Below are 18,845 nucleotides of genomic sequence, written 5' to 3'. Positions count from 1 at the left end.
GTTCAGCAGCTTTATAGAGCTCTGTATCCAGCAGCTTACGGGGACAGGGATATCGTTGCATACTGTGTCACATCATGTTTTGAAGACCGTGAGGATACCATAGCGAGGGGACAGCTGGCCAGCTACTGCTGTACGGGCGTAATTCTGGTGCCTCTAATCAAGAGAGAAGGTACAGCTTAGTCATGCACAGAGTGCCTGTGGGAGAGGAGCAACAGCACTTGCAGTTTTCTCAGGAATTATTATAACAAATATACGGCACACGTGCCCATGAAGAATTAAAAAGACATTTGCAGAGGCTGCGATGAGTGTGACTACCCTTCCAGCCAGATTTTTGCTGCGCCTTTGCAGTTTTTATTTCAAGGAACTGATGGCAAGATTGCTGATAGTAGTAGTTTGTCCTGAGTCAAAAGTAAGGGAGAAACATCTAGCTCCTTTCTAGCAGGAATGTCACACTCCTTTTCTTAGGATGAAGATTTTAGGGGTGTAGAGATGGGCACAAGGAATGCACAGCTCGAGCAAGCTCAGGGCTTGCTTTACAGCAGCACGCCGGCATGCCACAGTTACACTCCAGCCCTCCCATATCCAGCACCAGAGAAACCGACAGAGATATCCAGGAGGGTCCAATGATTTTATTAATGTTGCTGTCATAATGAGATGTTGGTTTAATGATTGAGATTTGGGTTGTAAAAGAAATGGGGTGACAGTCTTCATGTTTTGTTTTGTTCCTTTCTTGCAGAATTCGATCCGGCACAACTTGTCGCTCCACAGCCGATTCGTCAGGGTACAGAATGAAGGCACTGGGAAAAGCTCTTGGTGGATGATCAATCCAGATGGTGGAAAAGGCGGCAAGGCGCCCCGGAGACGTGCTGTGTCAATGGACAACAGCAACAAGTACACCAAGAGCAGAGGGCGGGCGGCAAAGAAAAAGGCGGCTCTGCAGACTGCCCAGGAGACGAGTGAGGAGAGCCCTTCCCAGCTCTCCAAGTGGCCAGGGAGTCCCACCTCCCGCAGCAGCGACGAGCTGGATGCATGGACAGATTTTCGCTCCCGTACAAATTCAAATGCCAGTACGATCAGTGGCCGCTTGTCACCAATATTGGCAAGCACTGAGCTCGATGATGTTCAAGATGACGATGCTCCACTTTCTCCCATGCTGTACAGTAGTCCTTCGAGCTTGTCCCCATCAGTAAACAAACCATGTACTGTGGAGTTGCCTAGGTTGACTGATATGGCTGGGACAATGAACTTGAATGATGGACTGACAGATAACCTCATGGATGATCTCTTGGACAATATAACACTCCCTCCCTCCCAGCAGTCACCCACAGGAGGGATAATGCAGAGAAGCTCCAGTTTTCCTTATGGTTCCAAAGGTTCAGGACTGGGCTCCCCGTCAAGTAGTTTCAACAACGCTGTGTTTGGGCCGTCATCCCTGAATTCCCTCCGCCAGTCACCCATGCAGACAATTCAGGAGAACAAGCAGGCCACTTTCTCTTCCATTTCTCATTACAACAATCAGACGCTGCAGGATCTTCTCACCTCTGATGCACTTAGTCACAGTGATGTCATGATGACACAGTCTGACCCACTCATGTCACAAGCCAGCACAGCTGTGTCTGCCCACAATTCCCGCCGGAATATAATGCTCCGCAACGACCCCATGATGTCGTTTGCTGCGCAGTCCAGCCAGGGCGGTCTGGTCAATCAGAACCTGTCCCATCACCAGCACCAGTCCCACAACTCCTCTCTTAGTGGCAGCCGTGCCTTGTCCAGTTCCATCAGTAACATAGGCTTGAGTGACTCCAACAGCTTGGGATCCACCAAACATCAGCAGTCACCTGTCAATCAGTCTATGCAAACGCTTTCTGACCCGCTGTCAGGCTCCTCTTTGTACTCCTCTAGCGTGAACCTCCCGGTCATGGGACATGAGAAATTCCCAAGTGACTTGGACCTGGATATTTTCAATGGGAGCCTGGAGTGTGACATGGAGTCCATTATCCGCAGTGAACTCATGGATGCCGATGGGCTGGATTTTAATTTTGATTCCCTCATCTCAGCTCAGAACGTTGTCGGTCTGAATGTGGGGAACTTCACTGGTGCTAAACAGGCTTCATCACAGAGTTGGGTACCAGGCTGAAGGATCTTTGAGAACAGGGAAAATGGGCAAACAGGTCAGTGCCCCATAGATGTGGTAAAATAATTGGTTCCTTAGTTTTATTAGAGTTTGCAGCAAACCCCTAATAGTTTGCACTAATAATAGTAATTTGGCTTGTGATGGCTTGCTGTGTGTTGGTATGCAGCAGGCACAACCAAGAAACGTGGAGGTGTGGAGGGAAACGAGGCTAAGCTATAAAAGCTGTTCGACTGCAACACTGTCAGCACGCATCTGGTGCTCAGCGTCCTTCTTAATTTAGGCATGAGAAATGTTAATGACAAATCAGGCAAACCAAGGTGGAATATTTGTGGGTTTTAGGAATCGCAGAGCTGTAACTCGTCTTCTTTGAAGTTGCAACAGATGGATTCTTTCTTGCAGTCGATGCCACATGTATCCAAGCTGTGTTATAGAGGGATGGGGTCAGGGGCTCTGCAGTCAGTGGAGCAGTGTTGCTGTGGGGGAGGAGGAAGAGTGTCTTTGCAAGATCAGAGCACTCACTGGGGATCAGGTGTGTGGGACAGATCTGGACAGAATCAGAGTTGTGCTGCTGCTGTGGTACAGCAACACTAGCAAAGTTGTTTGGGTTTGCTTTTTCTCAAAACTGTATTTCTTGGCCAAAAAAAAGGTATCAAATGGAGGATATATGTATTGATGGGATCCTGGTCTCAGGAATGTCCTGGCCTATTTAATGTTTTAAGTATACAATAATTGTTGTCCTCCTCCCCCCACCCCTGAATGGGGTAGATATATTTTTCTTTTGGATTCCTCCAAGAGAATGTCTGTAGGTTTGGGTTCTGACATAGGTGTTTTTTAAATGTTAGCTTCTTCAGATTAATTTTTTTCAAGTTTAATATGTTTTTTTCCGCTGCTTATTTTCCACAGCTGGGGGCTTGTAATCATTGTTTCTGTCATCCTTTTGTGATTCTGCAGGCTCCTGCCCATACCTCTGTCTGCTCGCACATACATATTCCCTGACTCATAGGGCAGGTGCCACACAAGTGCCCTTTCTCCTTTGTTTATTTATTAGTATAAGGGAGTAAATTTCAAAATATAGTAAGATAAAAGGTTAGCTATAAATTATTGAAAGTGTTCTATTAACTTCAAAATAGTATGTAGAGCATCTCAGTGGTGAGGTTAAATGAGGCATTCATTCAGTTAACAGCTTACTTCCAGCTTTCTTATTTTCCAGGTGAAGATGGAAAGAAGGAGTCAGTGTCCTTTGACTTTACAGTGCATAATTTGCCCCTTTCATCTTTAATTGCATTTTCATTCACTGTTTCACAGTTAGATGTTCAAGGGGAAGCCTTGTGGTAGGTGAGCAGCAGTGGTGAACCTCCAGAATGTTTTCCTGTTTCCTGTGTGTATGGAGCACCTTGGGAGACCTGCTGTTATCTGCTATCTGTGAGGGAGAACGAGGCTGCCCAGCCATCCTCCTTCCAGTCAATCTGCAAAACCGCTGTGCTCTGATGGAGTGGTTGGTGTGCACACTCCTTTCTCTGTCAGTGGAAGCATTTCCTCTGGTTCTTGCACATCTTCTCACTCTTGGCAAGAGCATTGCAATGCACAGGAAGGAGATGGGCTGCGGAGATGGGCTGTAGAGGACTCTGCATCCCACTGACCTGAGGAAGGTGGCAACTTGGCAAGGCTAGGGCCACAGATGAATTTTGGGGTTTCTTCAGTTCCAGTACTGGAGAATTTAGGAAAATAAAGGGGGGAAAAAGGAGAATTGACTCAAGGATGAGGAGGCAAAAATTTGCAGAAGGTCATGCTTGCTGACCAGTTCTCTCCTTCAGGTGCACGAGCTGCTTGGATTTAAAAAACTTCTTTGCCTGATGTAAAAAAAAAGGCTGTAGGAACCTCATTGCTGTGCAACATCCAGCAGTACAATCTGTCAAATGGGGCCTGAAAAATAGATGTTATTGACAGTTTTGCTTGACACAGGCAAATAGGGCCGCCTCCAGCTTCCATAGCTTTGCGTGCTGCGTGTAGGTAGCAGCCGCCGCAGGGGGACTTGTGTGGGCAGCATGGAGGAGACACAGCATCCCACCTCCTCACCAATGTTCCCTGCTGCCTCTTCACCCCAGCCTCTGGCATCCTCAGAAAGCAGAGCTGCCGTGATCTTTTTCAGGCTGCTCCCTCTGAATAAAGGAACTGACACATCTGTGTGAGCAGAGTCTCATTGCAGAGGACAGATTTATTAACGAGACAGCTCTCCTCGGCGGATTACTGTCCAGTCATCTGTGGAAGCCTCTCTCCCTCTCCCTGACAAGTGGACCGGCTGCTGCAGGGTGCCTCCGGTATCAGGTGCAAATGCAGATGATTTCTGCTGAGCTGGTTCATCATGCACCCTTCCTCATCTGTTAAGCAGCGCTGTTTGAGAGTTTGCCTCCTTATGAACATCTCATGTTTTGAGAGGGGCTTCTCACATGACATCAGATGCAATTGTTCTGAATTGCTTTTCTCGGTTACTTCTCCACTGTAGCAATAAGGATCCCTGAATTAAAATCTTCTCTCAACAATGTTCATGACCCCAGTAATGAATCTTTATAAGCCCAAAGACTGGGGAATGCTTTTGGTGGAACAGCCTGGCACTTGCTTATGCTAAATCTGTTTCACAAGGGTGCCAGGTGTGTTTTGTAGGCAGGCAGAAGCAGTTACAATGGATTACTGGCATACCCAGGAATAGTGAGTGCTTTGTTTTCTATTAAAAATAAGAGAAACATTGGAGTCAGTTTTCAGGAAGAAAAGAAAGAAGGCAAATACATAGATATTTAATTTATACATACTTAGGTATGAAGGGAGGTTTACTTTGGAAGAAAATCAACTACAATTTCTTCATAGGGAAATAAAAAAATGCCTGCAGGGGATGCCACTGTCGCAGGTTTAGTGGCTGTGCACGTTTGCTGCACACAAGCCTGTGCATGGTCCCTGCAAAGAGCCCTGCCCAATCCCACCCCACTAACCTGTGCCCACAAGGCTGCCCATGCCCAGCCTTTCAGAGGGACCTTATTGAGGGGTGTAAATGAATTTGGGTTTGTTTGGGTTTTTTTCTCTTACAAGAAGGAATGGAAAAAATCTTTTTTTTTTCTTGCTTTATTCACTCAGCCATAACTTTTCCCACTTATACTGCCTGGGGCCTCTGTTTCTCTATCTCTACCTGCTTTCCAAAAGCACTGGATAATGCCCTCCACCCACTCATAATCATCACGTTGGCATTTCAGTGGGTTTATCAATAAATAAAGACATCACTGTTCCCTCACCTGTCTCTAGAATACCTTTTATTTTGAAATTAATGGGTCCTTCTCTTGTGGGATTCCCACAACTCTGCACTTTGCTCTGGGGTCCATCTCACCTGGCAAGTCCAAAGGGACTTGGCTTTTGCTGAAGAGCCACCCCAAACCAGAGCATCAGAGAAGACTATTTGGGACATTTGCTGTTGCCTGGAAGGTCAGGAGCTGGGGAACAGTTGCTGCACAGGCAAACATTTTCTCCAGCATCAAAACCCATCCAAGAAGTTGCTTTTACCTGGATTGTTTCAGTGATCCAGTTCACAATGGCATAATGCAGGCAGCAATGCTGGCACGGTTGGGCATGGGGTGGAGAAAGGCTCAGCATGAGCAAGGCAGGAACTTCTTGAGCTGGTGGCATAGTCTGAAGAACTTATCTAAGCTGCATCTTCTGAAAGAGATGTCGATGTGTTGTTCATCAGGGTGCCTCTGGGCTCTGTAACAGAGCTGGGCTGGACTCATGTTGACTTGTTTGAAAATTACATGTAAAATACTTGACAGATCAGTTAAAGTCACTCATTTTCCACTAGTATCATCTAGGTCCCACATCTTCTTATTGCAGAGTACACAAGCTGCAAATAGCAATGCCATGTAATGTTCACACTTGATTATTAACATCTCTGATGAAAAAAAATCTTAGGAAACCTAACAAAATTTCTATTAGTCTTACATTAGTCCATATCAGCTTGGACTACTTGCCAGTTTGTTAATTGATATTCAGTCTGTTTCTGTGTACAGTTCATACCAAAGACAAGTAGGTCTGAGTGTGACTTCGTGTTTACAACAACATCTTAAAAGTGAAAATAGGTAGTCAAAGATCTCCATTTGGATGGAGTTTTGAATCAGAGAGTTCTGTACAGTTTGCCACAAAGAAGATTATTTTTGTTTTCTACCAGAAATCTTCTGCCCATGAAAGCTGAGTTGGTGGACCTCTTACCTGAGGACATTAACTGCCTCAGGACCATAGCTGCACTTCCTTCTCTCTTATTTTCAAAAATGAGGTCTTGTGGATAGGGCTGTCAAGTTTCTTACACAGAGCTAAGTTGGGGCTGTCTGCCTTTAAAAAATCTAAAGGAAAGTCAAGAGCAGCACATTCTTCTGCTCCATTTTTAGTAGGCTAGTGGTTAAGGTCGTGGCACTTGTAACAATTAAATGTTGTTTCTGCCAGCCCAAATTTTGAAAGGTGATTTAGTGACTAGCTGAACACCATACATGCCAAGTTTAGTCTTTGAACAAAAATATCTATGTAGAAAATGTATTTTAGGGGGAACAGGGATCCCTTCAACTCCAAGGAGGGCCTGCCCTGAGCAGGCTCCTTGGTGGCTGGGGAACACATCGGTGGCGCAGGAGCAAACTCTGTTCTCATGGCTGCTGGGGAGGAGGAGAGGGGAAAACTGGGAATACTCCACTGGGACTGCCCCCCATGAAGTCCCACTGAAGCTCATCAAAGCCCCTTGCATACAGGGGCCAGTCCTGGGCTTGCAGGGATGATGTGGCTCTTGCTGTGTGAAGACAGCAGGAGCTGACACACAAACACAATGAATTTCTCACTCCTTCTGGGAGTAGGGCTTTTTTGTTCTGGTATGTTTTTAATCTGGGTTTATTGTTTGGGGTTTTATTAACCCAGGGAAAAGATCTGTGAAAACCAGGATTGCCTCCACAGGCTTGTGTCGTGAGTGTAAAGCAGCTGAAGCCAGGACAGTGGTCTTACCCTGTGGTTTGGGTGTTCTTCTGTTGGTGTTTTATATAGCTGTATTTTTTAGTACCTCATGCTTTGTCATGTGATTCAGCAGCAATAATTAGGCAGAAACTTGCTGTCCCTGCAGATGCTAAGATTACAGGATGACATACTCTCACCAGATGACAGCACAAACTGGTATTTTTAGAACAGCCCGCATCAACTAGTCTCCCCAGTGCTTTCCTCCTTGGATCAGCAGTGCACAGGTTTTGTTACAGAATGAGTCTTTGCAAATCGTCTTTCTCATGTGAATGAGCCATAATGATTGTTTAGAGCTGCAGATCAGTGTTGGTCCCTCGATATGTGGTTTGCCTGATAGCTGGGCTGGTTACAGGTGGCTTTTCTTTGTTTATTCCTTCCTTTGAGCCAGACTTTTAAATAGCCCCCATGAAAGCATATTTGCTTGAAGAAGTGCGTAATAAGAGCTCCTTTTTAGAAACATAGCGTCATGCAGCTGAGGAAAGGACAGGATCTTTTTTTCATAGCAATTGGGCACTCAGCCCAGGTGATGAACTGACAGCTGGAGAGGTTTAAGTCTTGTATTGATGACAGCCAAAAAGCACAGGTATGGCATAGGCAGTGGGAGTGCATGTTTTAGTAGTACTGTGTGCCAATAGCCAGCCTTTCTGTCCTGGCCTGGGGAAGGGGGATGAAGGAAGGAGCCACCCTGGGCTCCTGGTGCCGATGGTGAAGGATTTCCAGCAGGATGTTCCCATCAGCACAGTCCCCGATCAAGTCCCTAGTGGTGTGTGGGGACGCTGACCCCGTTAAATCAGATACCTGTGGCTGGGTGGTGGGAATGCCCCACTCTGCTCCAGTCTGCCGGAGCTGTTTAATCAGCTTTTCCACTCAGATTACTGCACAGGGTGGCAGTTATTGGAGTCTGGCAGAGGGGACATCTGCTGAGCACTAATCGGACAGGGATGCAGCTCTGCTAGTGGAAGCTGCTGTGCAGCCACGGCTGTCTGCCATTACTCCAGGAAAAAGGCCACTTTTTCCAGATGATGCTGTGGAGAATGCCTTGTGTTTATGTACTTCTGCAGCTGAGCTCGATGTCTTGCCCTTTGTTTTTCCCTCACACTGTCTACATCTCCTGGCTTTTATAGGTAATTCCATACACATGTAGATAAAATCTGGTTTTGAGGTAGGACCTTTCCTCTCTTGCCTTTTCTGCCACTTGTAAGTCATGATAGAAGATGTCCTGCCTTTTATCAACACTGTATTGGCCTCTCATTTCCAACTTACTGCAGAGGAAAATGAGAAGATTCCATAGCAGGGAGGATGTTTTTAAAATAGGCTTGGTACCTGGCAAAGGAAAAGAAGTTTTCTATGGGCACATTCAGAATAACAGGTACATAGCATGTTTCCATAGCACTGTAAACCCATAATTCAGGATGTTTCTAGCCATGCAGGTACCTTTCATTCCAAAATGTGACTTTTTCTTCAGATTCAAAAATGCAAGCAAAATCCTCCTCTGGTCTTACACAGGTGCAGTAGTTACACATCCTTTTGTGATCCACAGTAGACATCTCCTTCCCAGTGCTCCTGAGTGCCAAAGAAAGCACAGTTATTCCAGCTGATGGGCTTTACCCCTAACAAAAGATATATTTTGCAAGTATTTTTTGCCTTCTTCCTCTAATCCAGCAGCATCCTGCCTAAAAGTGGCTGTGTTGAACACCGGGCTGAAGTCTCTCAGTCAATGGCAGTGTCACCCATAACTGGCAGGATTTCCACCCTACTCCTCAGGCTCCTGAACAAAATGCAGGGGATAAAATTATCTAAAAGGTTGTCAAGTAAGAAACCTGATGACTTTATGGAGAGAAGTTGTCCTGTATCTAAGCTCTTTTGTGTTGGCCAGGGCAGAGGATTAAACCCAGCCAGATGTGATGGTTCTCAACAGCAATTATGTATCAACAGTGCTTGGGCTCGGCGTTTCCTTTTCAACTGTAAAATGGCTAAAAGGGACCTTACCCACCTTTGTGGGTAAAATGAACTGCCCAGAGGAGTAGTGGATTCTCCCATGCTGGAAGTACTCCATACGTGACAGGATCCTAAATAACCTAACCTAAGGTTCTGCCTTGAACAGCAAGTTGGACAGATGCTGATCTGTTCCCACCTGGACTTTTCTATGATTCTGTAGACCAGTGGGATATCAGAATAACCTGCTTATAAATAGTTGTGGCAGCTCACTACAGTTCTGGCCTTCTTTCCCAAGGAGCTGAGACAGGATGAGAGAATGATCTGCTGTCTTAAGTTACATATACTTCCAAAATACTTGGTTGTCTCCTATAGTTTGCAGTGTTTCTTGGAAGAGCAGCAACAGAAGGAAAAGAGAGACTTTTGTACTTTACATGCTTATGCAGCTACAAGCACTGCAACATTTTAGGTCCCGTAAGTCCTGGTCCTGTGCTAGCATTCTTCCTCTTTCCATCCTTCTCTCTTACCCTCTGCCCCCAGTTCTGAGCTGGGAAAGATCTATTTTTACAACTAGAATTTAAAGAGAAAAAGTGAAGTTGCAACATGCCTGAAAGTTCAGGAAATAAAGCCACATGAAGTTGACAACTCTTGTTTTTTGTCGTTGGGCTGTGTCCCCTGACCTCAGTGTTGTCCCTCAGCACAGGGCCATCCGAGTGCAGTGTGTGCTAAGCCTGCAGGGTCCTACTGTGGCATACCTGCTGTGGCATTGAGATTTCCAATTTTTATTGTGCTTGAAATAAAAATATCATTCTGTAATTTTGTCACTATAGAAAGACTGGCCACAGCAGTCATCTTCCTTACTTGTTTTTAAACAAATTCTGTTCATTTTTTCGGTCTTTAGCTGTGAAACCTCAGGCAGAGTATTAACTTGTAACCACACAAAATCAAGTCTTGCTTTTTGAGCCTACCCCCACTTTGGAGTAGAAGCTCTATTGCTGGAGGCGATGACAAATTGAAGGGCAGAGGCACCAGAACAAATGCACATCTGTCACCGAAGGACATGAGTTTCCTTGAAAATGTTTGCATCCCAAGTGTCTAGACAGTAAAAGTAGTTACTGGGATTTCCTGTCCCTGGAGAGTTGTTGCCAAGTGGTACCCAGGGAGAACACTTGTTTTACAGACCTCTAAATGGTGATATTTTCCAAGATGAGATCCACTCAACAAGCCTTCCAGCCAAATCAGGAGCCCCATGTTAGGCTGCCATACAGAGGAGCTGTGTGTTGGTAGTGCAGATTTCTCATACCGTAATTGTGTAAAGGAGCACACAGCTTTTCTTCCAACAGAAAACTTCATGTGCTGATTGCTGTGTTGGCTCACTGATAAACCAGGGCACGTTATCTATGCCCCACTCTGGGGAGCATCACTGTGTCACCCTTCTGTTCTGAAGAAATTTCCAGTGCTGCATAATTGGCACCATTTGGAATCAAAGGGAGAAAGCAATAGGTGGCAGATGATTCTTCAGAGCTGCTCTGATGGTGTTCAAGCTGGCATGGGGCTTGGGAGATGGCCATCAGGTTAAGTGGTGGAATGATGTGAGACAGAGGTGAAAAAATGTTGTTGCTGGAGGGAAATCAAAACCAGTCAGCTTGGCCGCAGAGTAAAGTGGGAGTAGCATTTGTAACTGGTCAGTGGCAAGGTAGAGGATGGGAGGGCAGAGAATCGGGCAGAAGAAGGGGACGTCTCATCTCCTGCGTGGCTGTTTGCAAAGCTTTTAGCAGGGCCTGTTGCAGTAGGACAAGGGATAATGGTTTTAAACCATAAGAGGGTAGATTGAGATAAAATATAAGGAAGTTTTTTACAATGAGGGTGGTAAAACACAGCAGGTTGCCCAGTGAGGTGGTGGATGACCCATCCTTGGAAGTGTTCAAGGCCAGGTTGGATGGGGCTCTGAGCAACCTGATGTAGTTGAAGATGTTCTTGCTCACTTCAGGGGGATTGGATTAGACAGTCTTTAAGGTCTCTTACAGCCCAAATCCTTCTATGGTTCTGTGGCAAATGGAGATGTACTTGCTTCCCTGCCTTGATAGAGTTTTCATTGCTATGGGGCAGCAGGCTGCTAACTCAAGGTAAACAGAGGCTTTTTGTGGTGAGACAAAATGCAAGACTGTGGGTCTATTACAGACTTAAACAGGGTCGTTTGAAGGCAGGCAGGTTAAGACTTTGATCTACCTCTTTGCAATTTTCAGTCCATTTCCAAAGTCCAGGTGAAAATGGAGCATGGTTTGGTTCTGCTATATATTGATCTCAGCTGTGCATCTCTCTCCAAAATGTTGGCACTGTCTGAAGTACAGGTCCCTCAAGAAAAAATATCGGGCAGTGCCACTTCCGCAAAAGATGCTAGTCTTCATCCATCCTCCAGTTTTTTTCTTGTCACTTGGTTTCATAGAATAATATTTCACATAGATTTTTAATTTAAATGTTTAGCAATAATCTGGTACCTTATTGGGAGTTTCTGTACTCTTTTAATCAATAGCTTTATTCAAAGTCAGCAGGACTTCTCACACGTGCCACAGTTAAGCCCACGCGCAGCATAACTGGCAGCTGCCTGAGAGGGAGCCGTCTTGCTGGGCTGTGGCGTTTGGCACCCGCCTTGCCTTCAGAGGATGTTGCACTTCGGGAAGTCGCTCCCTTCCAGCCCCCTCTGGTGCTCAGGCTTTACGAAGTAGAGAAGTGGGCTTGCACTTGTTTGAGCTGCATGCGAGCCACTAGCCAGGTTTTACTGGGGGCTACCAGGCCTGTCTGGGTATCTTCTGCTGACTTTGTTATGGCCATCGGGGCTCACCAAATGGAGTCATTGCCAGGCAGTCACATTAACGAACGGCCAGCATTAATTTGCCCTTTGAAAATAAAGAAATCAATATGTTGATCCAGTCAGAAATCCCTTTATTCACAAAACAGTCTACCCCAAACCCCTCCACATAATTAAGGCTAAAGCCAAATTTTGTTTGGGTGAAATGCACAATCTGTCTGCTCCCTAAGCTGTGCTGAATGAAGTTCTCCCCTAATGGTGCAGGGAGCAGCTGTCACGCTGTTGCTCTAATAACCATGAGACAAAATGATTAAATTTCCATCAATCATTTAGCATTATCAGAATAGGTCATTTTAATAAATTGTTATCATAGGATCAGTGCCTGGCACCTTAGACAGGAGACAGTCTTTGAGTGATCCTCCTTGCAGGAGATGCCCGTCTTGATTAAACCAGCAGTTCCACTAAATCCGCCATTTTTTGTGAGGGTGCCTGCTAGCAGGGTCTTTTGGAAGTAAAGACATTCCTGTAATCAGCTCAATGGCTTTTTGGTTTCAACCAGTGTCCCCTTGTTCTTGCACTGTATAAAAAATCATCAATCTTTCATCTTGGGGAAAATCCTCAAAAGGTAGTAAGTGGTGTGAGGGGACTAAGTTTTCAGAAGCCATTTCAGAGCCAGAAGCCACACGCCCAGCAACATGGATGTCTACTGAGTGGACTTTCTGAAGATGTGAGAGGATTCTATGGGAATGTTTAAATGTACATACTTTCCAAAACCCTATGTGGTGCTTGCCTATACCTTTAAGCCACTGAGTACCTTTAAAAATCTGTCCCCTTGGCTTCCTTGGTTGAAATGTTCATCTGTTTTCAGTGTTTTACCTACTTATCATGTCTCTTCATAGTCATCTCCATGCTGTATCCACGGTGTCTTCCCCATGCTTCTCTCTCACAGAGAAGTTTCTTGGCTACAGAATAAGATGGACCCTAACCCAGTTTTTAAAGCCAGGTGGACCCTGTCTGTTGCTGATGTGTTGTGTGAGCAGGAAAGTGGAAAACTCCAAAGTCCACACTGAAATTCATGGCTCCTTGTTGTTTGTCTTGAGCAGCCTCTTTGTCCGTCCTTCGAGGGTGGTGGTGGATGTCAAACACTTACAGAAGATTTATTCAGCTTTTTGGTGATGCTGAGAAAGGGTGATCATGAAAAATGGAGAAAAGCTGGAGGATCCTTCATTGCTTCTACCTGGAAATATGCTTAACAAATAGACAGTGCACTGGGTTTCTGTAAATCAGACTTGACCATCATTTTTCATTGGAGAGAGGGTTTTTTCTGTCCTGCTTGGGAGCAGCTAAGCCAGCAAAGAAACACATGAACCTTGTCAAGGGAAAAGTGTTATCAGGCAGGGTCAACTTATTCATTGCTATATGTTTGAAGCTCCTGGGTGCAAACATATGTCTTACACTGAATTGCTCCTCAGTGTAAGTTGTTGTTTTTTTGGAGGTTTGCTTGGTTGCCTTTTTTGTTGTGTTTTTTTTTCTACGTGCAGTACTCTCACTGTCTTTTCTTCTTTTTCTTCTTCCTCTCCAGGCCCTCAAACTGACACGAGATGTAGAGAGAGAACCCTTTGCCAAATCTGCTGTCAGCAAGTGGACAGTGATACTGTTTACAGCTTACGACCTTTGTGAACCCTGCATTATTTTCCTAATGAAGCAGACTGTTAATAGGCCCCTTACTGGAGTGAAGAACCTTTTTTTTTCCCTCCCTCCCTCTTTTTTTTTTTTTTCCCTCTTTTTGTTGGAAATTGAACTCATTCTGAAGTATGCAAAATTTTCCTTTTCTGGGATGGCCAAGCACCTGCTGTGGAGACAATGTTCAGCACCATCCTGTTGAGAACACACTGTGTAGCCTTTACAGTAGTTACTTGTCAATGAGTATGTGGTGTTTCAATATATTAATGGTTTATGGGATATTTTAAGTTGGCTTTTCTTTTTGGAGGTTTTCCCTATCTGCCCACCCTCCCCCGTACAACCTCCAGTTTGATTTCCGTAGATTTTTAACCATTTTTACTTTCTCTCCCTGGAGAATCTGAGGCACTGTGCACATGCAAGGAAATGACCGTAACCCAACACTGCTCGGGTGTCAGGGTTTTCTTAATATACAGCGTTTGTTAGTCCTATCAACTGTCTGAATTCCAGAGAGGGGATGTGCGTGGTCTGTTTGTTTGTTGGGTTGGTTGGTTGGTTTCTTTCTTACTCTTCCTTAAATTTAATGGTACACCCCTGTTTTCCATAAGGGTCAACCCAGAGTTGGTTGCAGAACAAGGGAAGCCGGCGAGTTTGCCTCTTGGCTCATGAGGACAGACTGACAGCGGGTGCCATTGCCCTCACATGCACTGAGGCAGGAGCCCCTTTCCTCCCCACTGGAGCAGGCTCCCCTCCTGCCTTAGGTTAGCAAAGCTGCCCCCGTTGCCGCAGTGAGCTGGTAAGGAGTTATGGGCTGGGCTGCCACACAAGGTGAACATAGTCACCTGCAGAGATGTGTTTGAAAATGCAGAAATTAAGGGAAACCTAGTGACTGGGCATCGGCAGGTGACTTGCAGTGACAATGCCAGGAGCTGAGGCACAGGTCACTGCTGTGTGTATTACGGCTTCAGTGATCCTGTTTATTTTTTTTGTTGTTGTTTTGGACATATCCTTGATGATTTTTTTCCTTCTCATTATGTATAATCCATTGTGGCAGAAGAAGCAGGAGTGGAAATGGCAAGGTCACAGTATCATACAAATGGCTTTTCATATGAGCGTAGATTGTAGCAGGATAAACGACACTGAAAGACAAGGCAGTTTCATATATTTTGCTTCTAAGATTTTCTCTTGTAAAATGAATAATAATTAATAATAATAATGAATAAAAGGTATGGTGCTGTATAGATCCTCTCTATAATCTGGAAAGTTTGATTACTTTTTATTTGTATCTTGGGGGGGAGGGATACAAAAAAGAGGGGAAAACACCAGTGGTACATAGGAACTCGGTATGAAGAAGTTCTGAATAGGACAGTGTATACATAATTCTCCAAAGCGATATATGAAGTTTTTTTTCCATTGCATAAAAGCATTATGCATATAAATATATAAATATATTTTATTATGTACAGAAATGGATCATTATGCATGGATGTTAGGAAAACAAAACTAGCATTTTAACCCAAAGTCTCAGTGCATGAGTTCCCACCAACCTGTGTCCCATGCAATGTGGAGTGACTCCCTCTTGCCACTGCCACTGCACATGCACAGTCATGCACCAACACACACATGCATTCGTGGGCCCTTCCTCACTCCTTACTTTGCAGGTCCCTGAGGTGATTTTGGTGAAACAACAGCTCTTAATGTGATGGAAATTTTGGTTTTGTAGCGTAGCCCCCATGCTGTTCCCTCATAAAGATGCACCTCTTGGTTTCTCCTCCCAGTTATGACTGTGTAGGCTCTGTGCAGTTGTGGTTAGCATAGCCCTGTAGCATATCAACTCTTCCAAGCAGCCAAGGGTTTATCATTTGCCTTTTATAAAAACTTCTCTTTTCTTTTTACACTGAGGGGTTCTACTTGTCGGCATGTGGCCTAGTTCATTGCATTCACTGGAGCTGGGTGGTGTGCATTGCCCGTGTCGGTCAGCAGCCATCTTCCCAGGATGCTTGTGGCACAGCTGGGCATCTGGCTTACCCGAGTCCAACTGCAGGCATCTTTTGCTGAAATTGGTCAAGAGTTCATCACTGGCCTCCTCTGAGCATGTGCCATTAGCTCTTAGCTTCCTGGCACACCCCAAAATGTGTGTGCATGCTGAAGGACTTCCCTCTGGTGTTTCGTTCTCTGAGGCTTCTCTGCAGCTGCCGCCCCGTGGCTGGACTTGTGCCCCAGCCCCACATTTTGGCTGTCAGCAGAGCTCACTTGGTGGCTCCCTGTGCTGAGGTGCAGCTTTTGATCCCTACATGGACGAGCCTCCAGTGAGACCCCCGGTGCTGCCCAAAGACCCACCATCACTGACAGATCCAGTAAGGCCTGACTCGATGGTATGGCCAAAGTGACCCAACCCCGTAATTAATTTTTTGTCTTGGTGCAAATTCAGTTCTTGTCAAAGGCAAGGGAAGGCCTGTTGAAAGCTTAAAGCAAATGCGGGGGCAAATTCTGCTCTCTTCCAGCAACTGAACCTGCTTGGGTTCAGAGGAACTGCTTTCCACTGGCAGAAATGAGAGACAAAACTATGGCCCGCTCTGTTCAGAAAATGGAGAAAAAACACTTGGTTTAAAGACAGCCCATCAATGGCAGAGAAGTTTTTTTAAAAGAAGTAATAAAAGCATTAGTGGCTGACAGGCTTAACCTGCCTTCCAGCAATGTCAAAGGGAGAATTTCCATTGGCGTGGCTGGGACAGCTTGGGCCCCTGCTTTGGGGAACATCCTAGCACTCTATAAAGAGGGATGGACTTGGCCAGCCTCTTCAGTTTGGTTTGGTTTCTGTTGCTCAGTTTTGGGGTCAAAATTTTCAAGCAGAAGTGCCTGCTGTCAGGCACCAAACATCAGGGACTCCAGCATGGTCACAGGGGGCGAGCTGCTCTACCCTCATGGCTTCTTGAAGGAGAGGGAGATGACAGGTCCCCCCAGGCCCAGGGGAAGGTCATCACCCTCTACACCTGCTGAGGTGCCCAGCAAAGGCCCTCCACTCCAGAGGTGCTAAATAAATCTCCCTGAATTCAAAGCGCCAGTTATTTAGGTGTCAAAATTAAGACTTGAATAGCTAGTTTGGGGAACCTGCTTTTTGAAAATTTGGCCTTTGAGTCTTTGAACATGTTTATGCCTAGAAGTTTTCCTTGTGAAATCATGTGAAACAGATGAAGGTCAAGGTCACAATTACATGGTTATCATTTGAACGCTTGGTCTAAACAAAAGGTCCAAAAAGGTGTTATTTATGCAGTTTCTAGTCACAGGTTGGGTCTTGATTTAATGATTTTGTAAAAAAAAATTCTCTTAAGAGTAATTGCGTAGTTAAACACTGCTTTACTCCAGAAATTTTTGTGCCACTGCTTAAAAAAGTTACCTTTTAGGTCATGTATTTCTCTAAAATTATATCATTGCTTGGCAATTGGTGTCCTGTAATTGTTTCAAGTACACAATATACCTTTGGAATTGCCAACAGATGCGAAGGGGGACCAGATACATTTCGTAACTATGGGTTGGAAAAAATGGATTGTACATTTGGCTTCACATGTTTAACTTTTTTTTTAAAAAGTTGCATGATTGGAAAAAATATGTATACAGTATCTGTAAAACTGTTTTATCTGTTTCTGTTTCAAGCCATGTAAATTGGAAGAATATTAAATCCACAGCCTTATCGCGCATGGCCGTCTTTACATACCGAAGAGCTGAACAGTTTATACTTTTCATTTGGGCTATCTTGTACTTTCATTTGAAAGCAGATACTCTCATGTTGCAGTCTTACTGAGGATTTTATATTAAAAAAAAAAAACAAAAAAAGAAAAAAGATGCTGCCCTGGAGGAATATATTACCTTACTACTCAGAGGTTGGAAGGAAGTTTGTTTTGGAGCAAAACCTGCCCCTTTCCAAATGAAGTAGAGACACAGTGCTTACTCCACTCGGTGTTAGTAGATATTGCCTTGTGTATTCCATTTTAAATTGTAATCTAGTTTGTAAAAGAGATGGTGACGCATGTAAATAAAGCATAATGGATCTCTACATTGCACATTTGCCTTGGCTCTGTTTTTATTGTGTCATAGACAGACATGTAAATGCAGGACCTGGAGAAGGGGTGACTTTCAAGCAGCAGGTGAAAATGGCTGGGGGGAGCCTGGGGCCTGGTGGGGAAGGGGTCCTGAGCCTGCATCCACTAATACCTGTCAATGCATATTGACATGGGCCTCGGCCTTTCAATCCTTCAGCCAAGCCAGCATAGTTTTGGTGGCCAAATAACCCCAGGGGAATCATCTTCTGCTGGTAAGAAATCACAAAGTTCACTTGATTCTGGAGGCAGAGGGGGGTTGTCCCCAGGGGTGGCAGCTGCTCTCTGCAGCTGCAGACCAGCTCGCCTGACCTGGGAGAGAACCAGTCAAACGTGGTTGGGAGAAGGGTTACACCCCCCACCATGGGCTTGGCTGGGTTTCAGACTGTCTTTGAAAAATGCCTGGAGTACTTGAAACCACCCGTTTGGGATTTGGGATAATAAAACCAGCAGGCTGACTCAGCAGAAAGTTAGACAGAGGGCTCTGGCCAAAGCACTGGAGGGCGTGCTCAGAAACGAGAGACATGTCGACAAAAAGCTCTTCTCCCACCCTGATGGGAAGCCACAGATGTATATGATCTTTTGGAGTCGTTTTTCAGGAAGAAATTGTATTTTCAAGAAAGGGGAGCCTTTCCTCACAGGAGGGAGGGGGGTTCTTGTGACTCCAAGGGTACAAACCACGATGTTGTCCGTGCAGAGCCCACAGGAATGTTACACTGAAATACTGCAGCAATAAAGAGCAGTTTGGGGAGAACGCTTGTTTAATATAGCAAGAGCTGTTCAGGTTTTGTCCTAGAGACAACCTGAAACATGACAAGATCCAGACAGAGAATAGTCTTTGACCAGGAGAAAGTGTGCATTAAACTTCCCAGGGTGAGAGTGCACTTGTCCTGCAGCAACTACAGCTTCCCCTCAGAAACAGAGCTGTTGCGCTGTTTTTTTCAGAAGGCTTCTCCAACGAGGCTCTGCCAGGGAAGGACCTGTGCCTTCTGCCTTGGCATTGCCCCACTGGTATTTGGAACAAACTGTGTGGTTGTTTGGACCGGTGAGGTGCCAGTTTGAAGGGACTCAGCTTTAACGTGAATTTAGGCAGGGGCAGCAGCAGCAATGAAGATGAGCTGATCAAATCCTGAGTGAGTTTTGTGCTGAACCTACTTGGTTC

General features: G+C 45.2%; 1 protein-coding gene across 1 annotated transcript in view; it reads left to right on the top strand.

Annotated features, from left to right (window-relative positions):
* Window positions 1-17,647, top strand: part of FOXO3 (forkhead box O3) — a 90,308-nt gene extending 72,661 nt beyond the window's left edge. The window contains exons 2-3 of the mRNA XM_082276595.1: window positions 737-2,171; window positions 13,489-17,647. Coding sequence (XP_082132721.1) covers window positions 737-2,137 — 1,401 coding nt within the window. The 3' untranslated portion in view covers window positions 2,138-2,171; window positions 13,489-17,647. The remainder of the gene's footprint in view (window positions 1-736; window positions 2,172-13,488) is intronic.
* Window positions 17,648-18,845: the final 1,198 nt, after the last annotated feature.

Source organism: Coloeus monedula, assembly GCF_965178545.1.
Source record: "Coloeus monedula genome assembly, chromosome: 2".
Classification (NCBI taxonomy): domain Eukaryota; kingdom Metazoa; phylum Chordata; class Aves; order Passeriformes; family Corvidae; genus Coloeus; species Coloeus monedula.
This window is presented reverse-complemented; position numbering and strand designations above follow the sequence as displayed.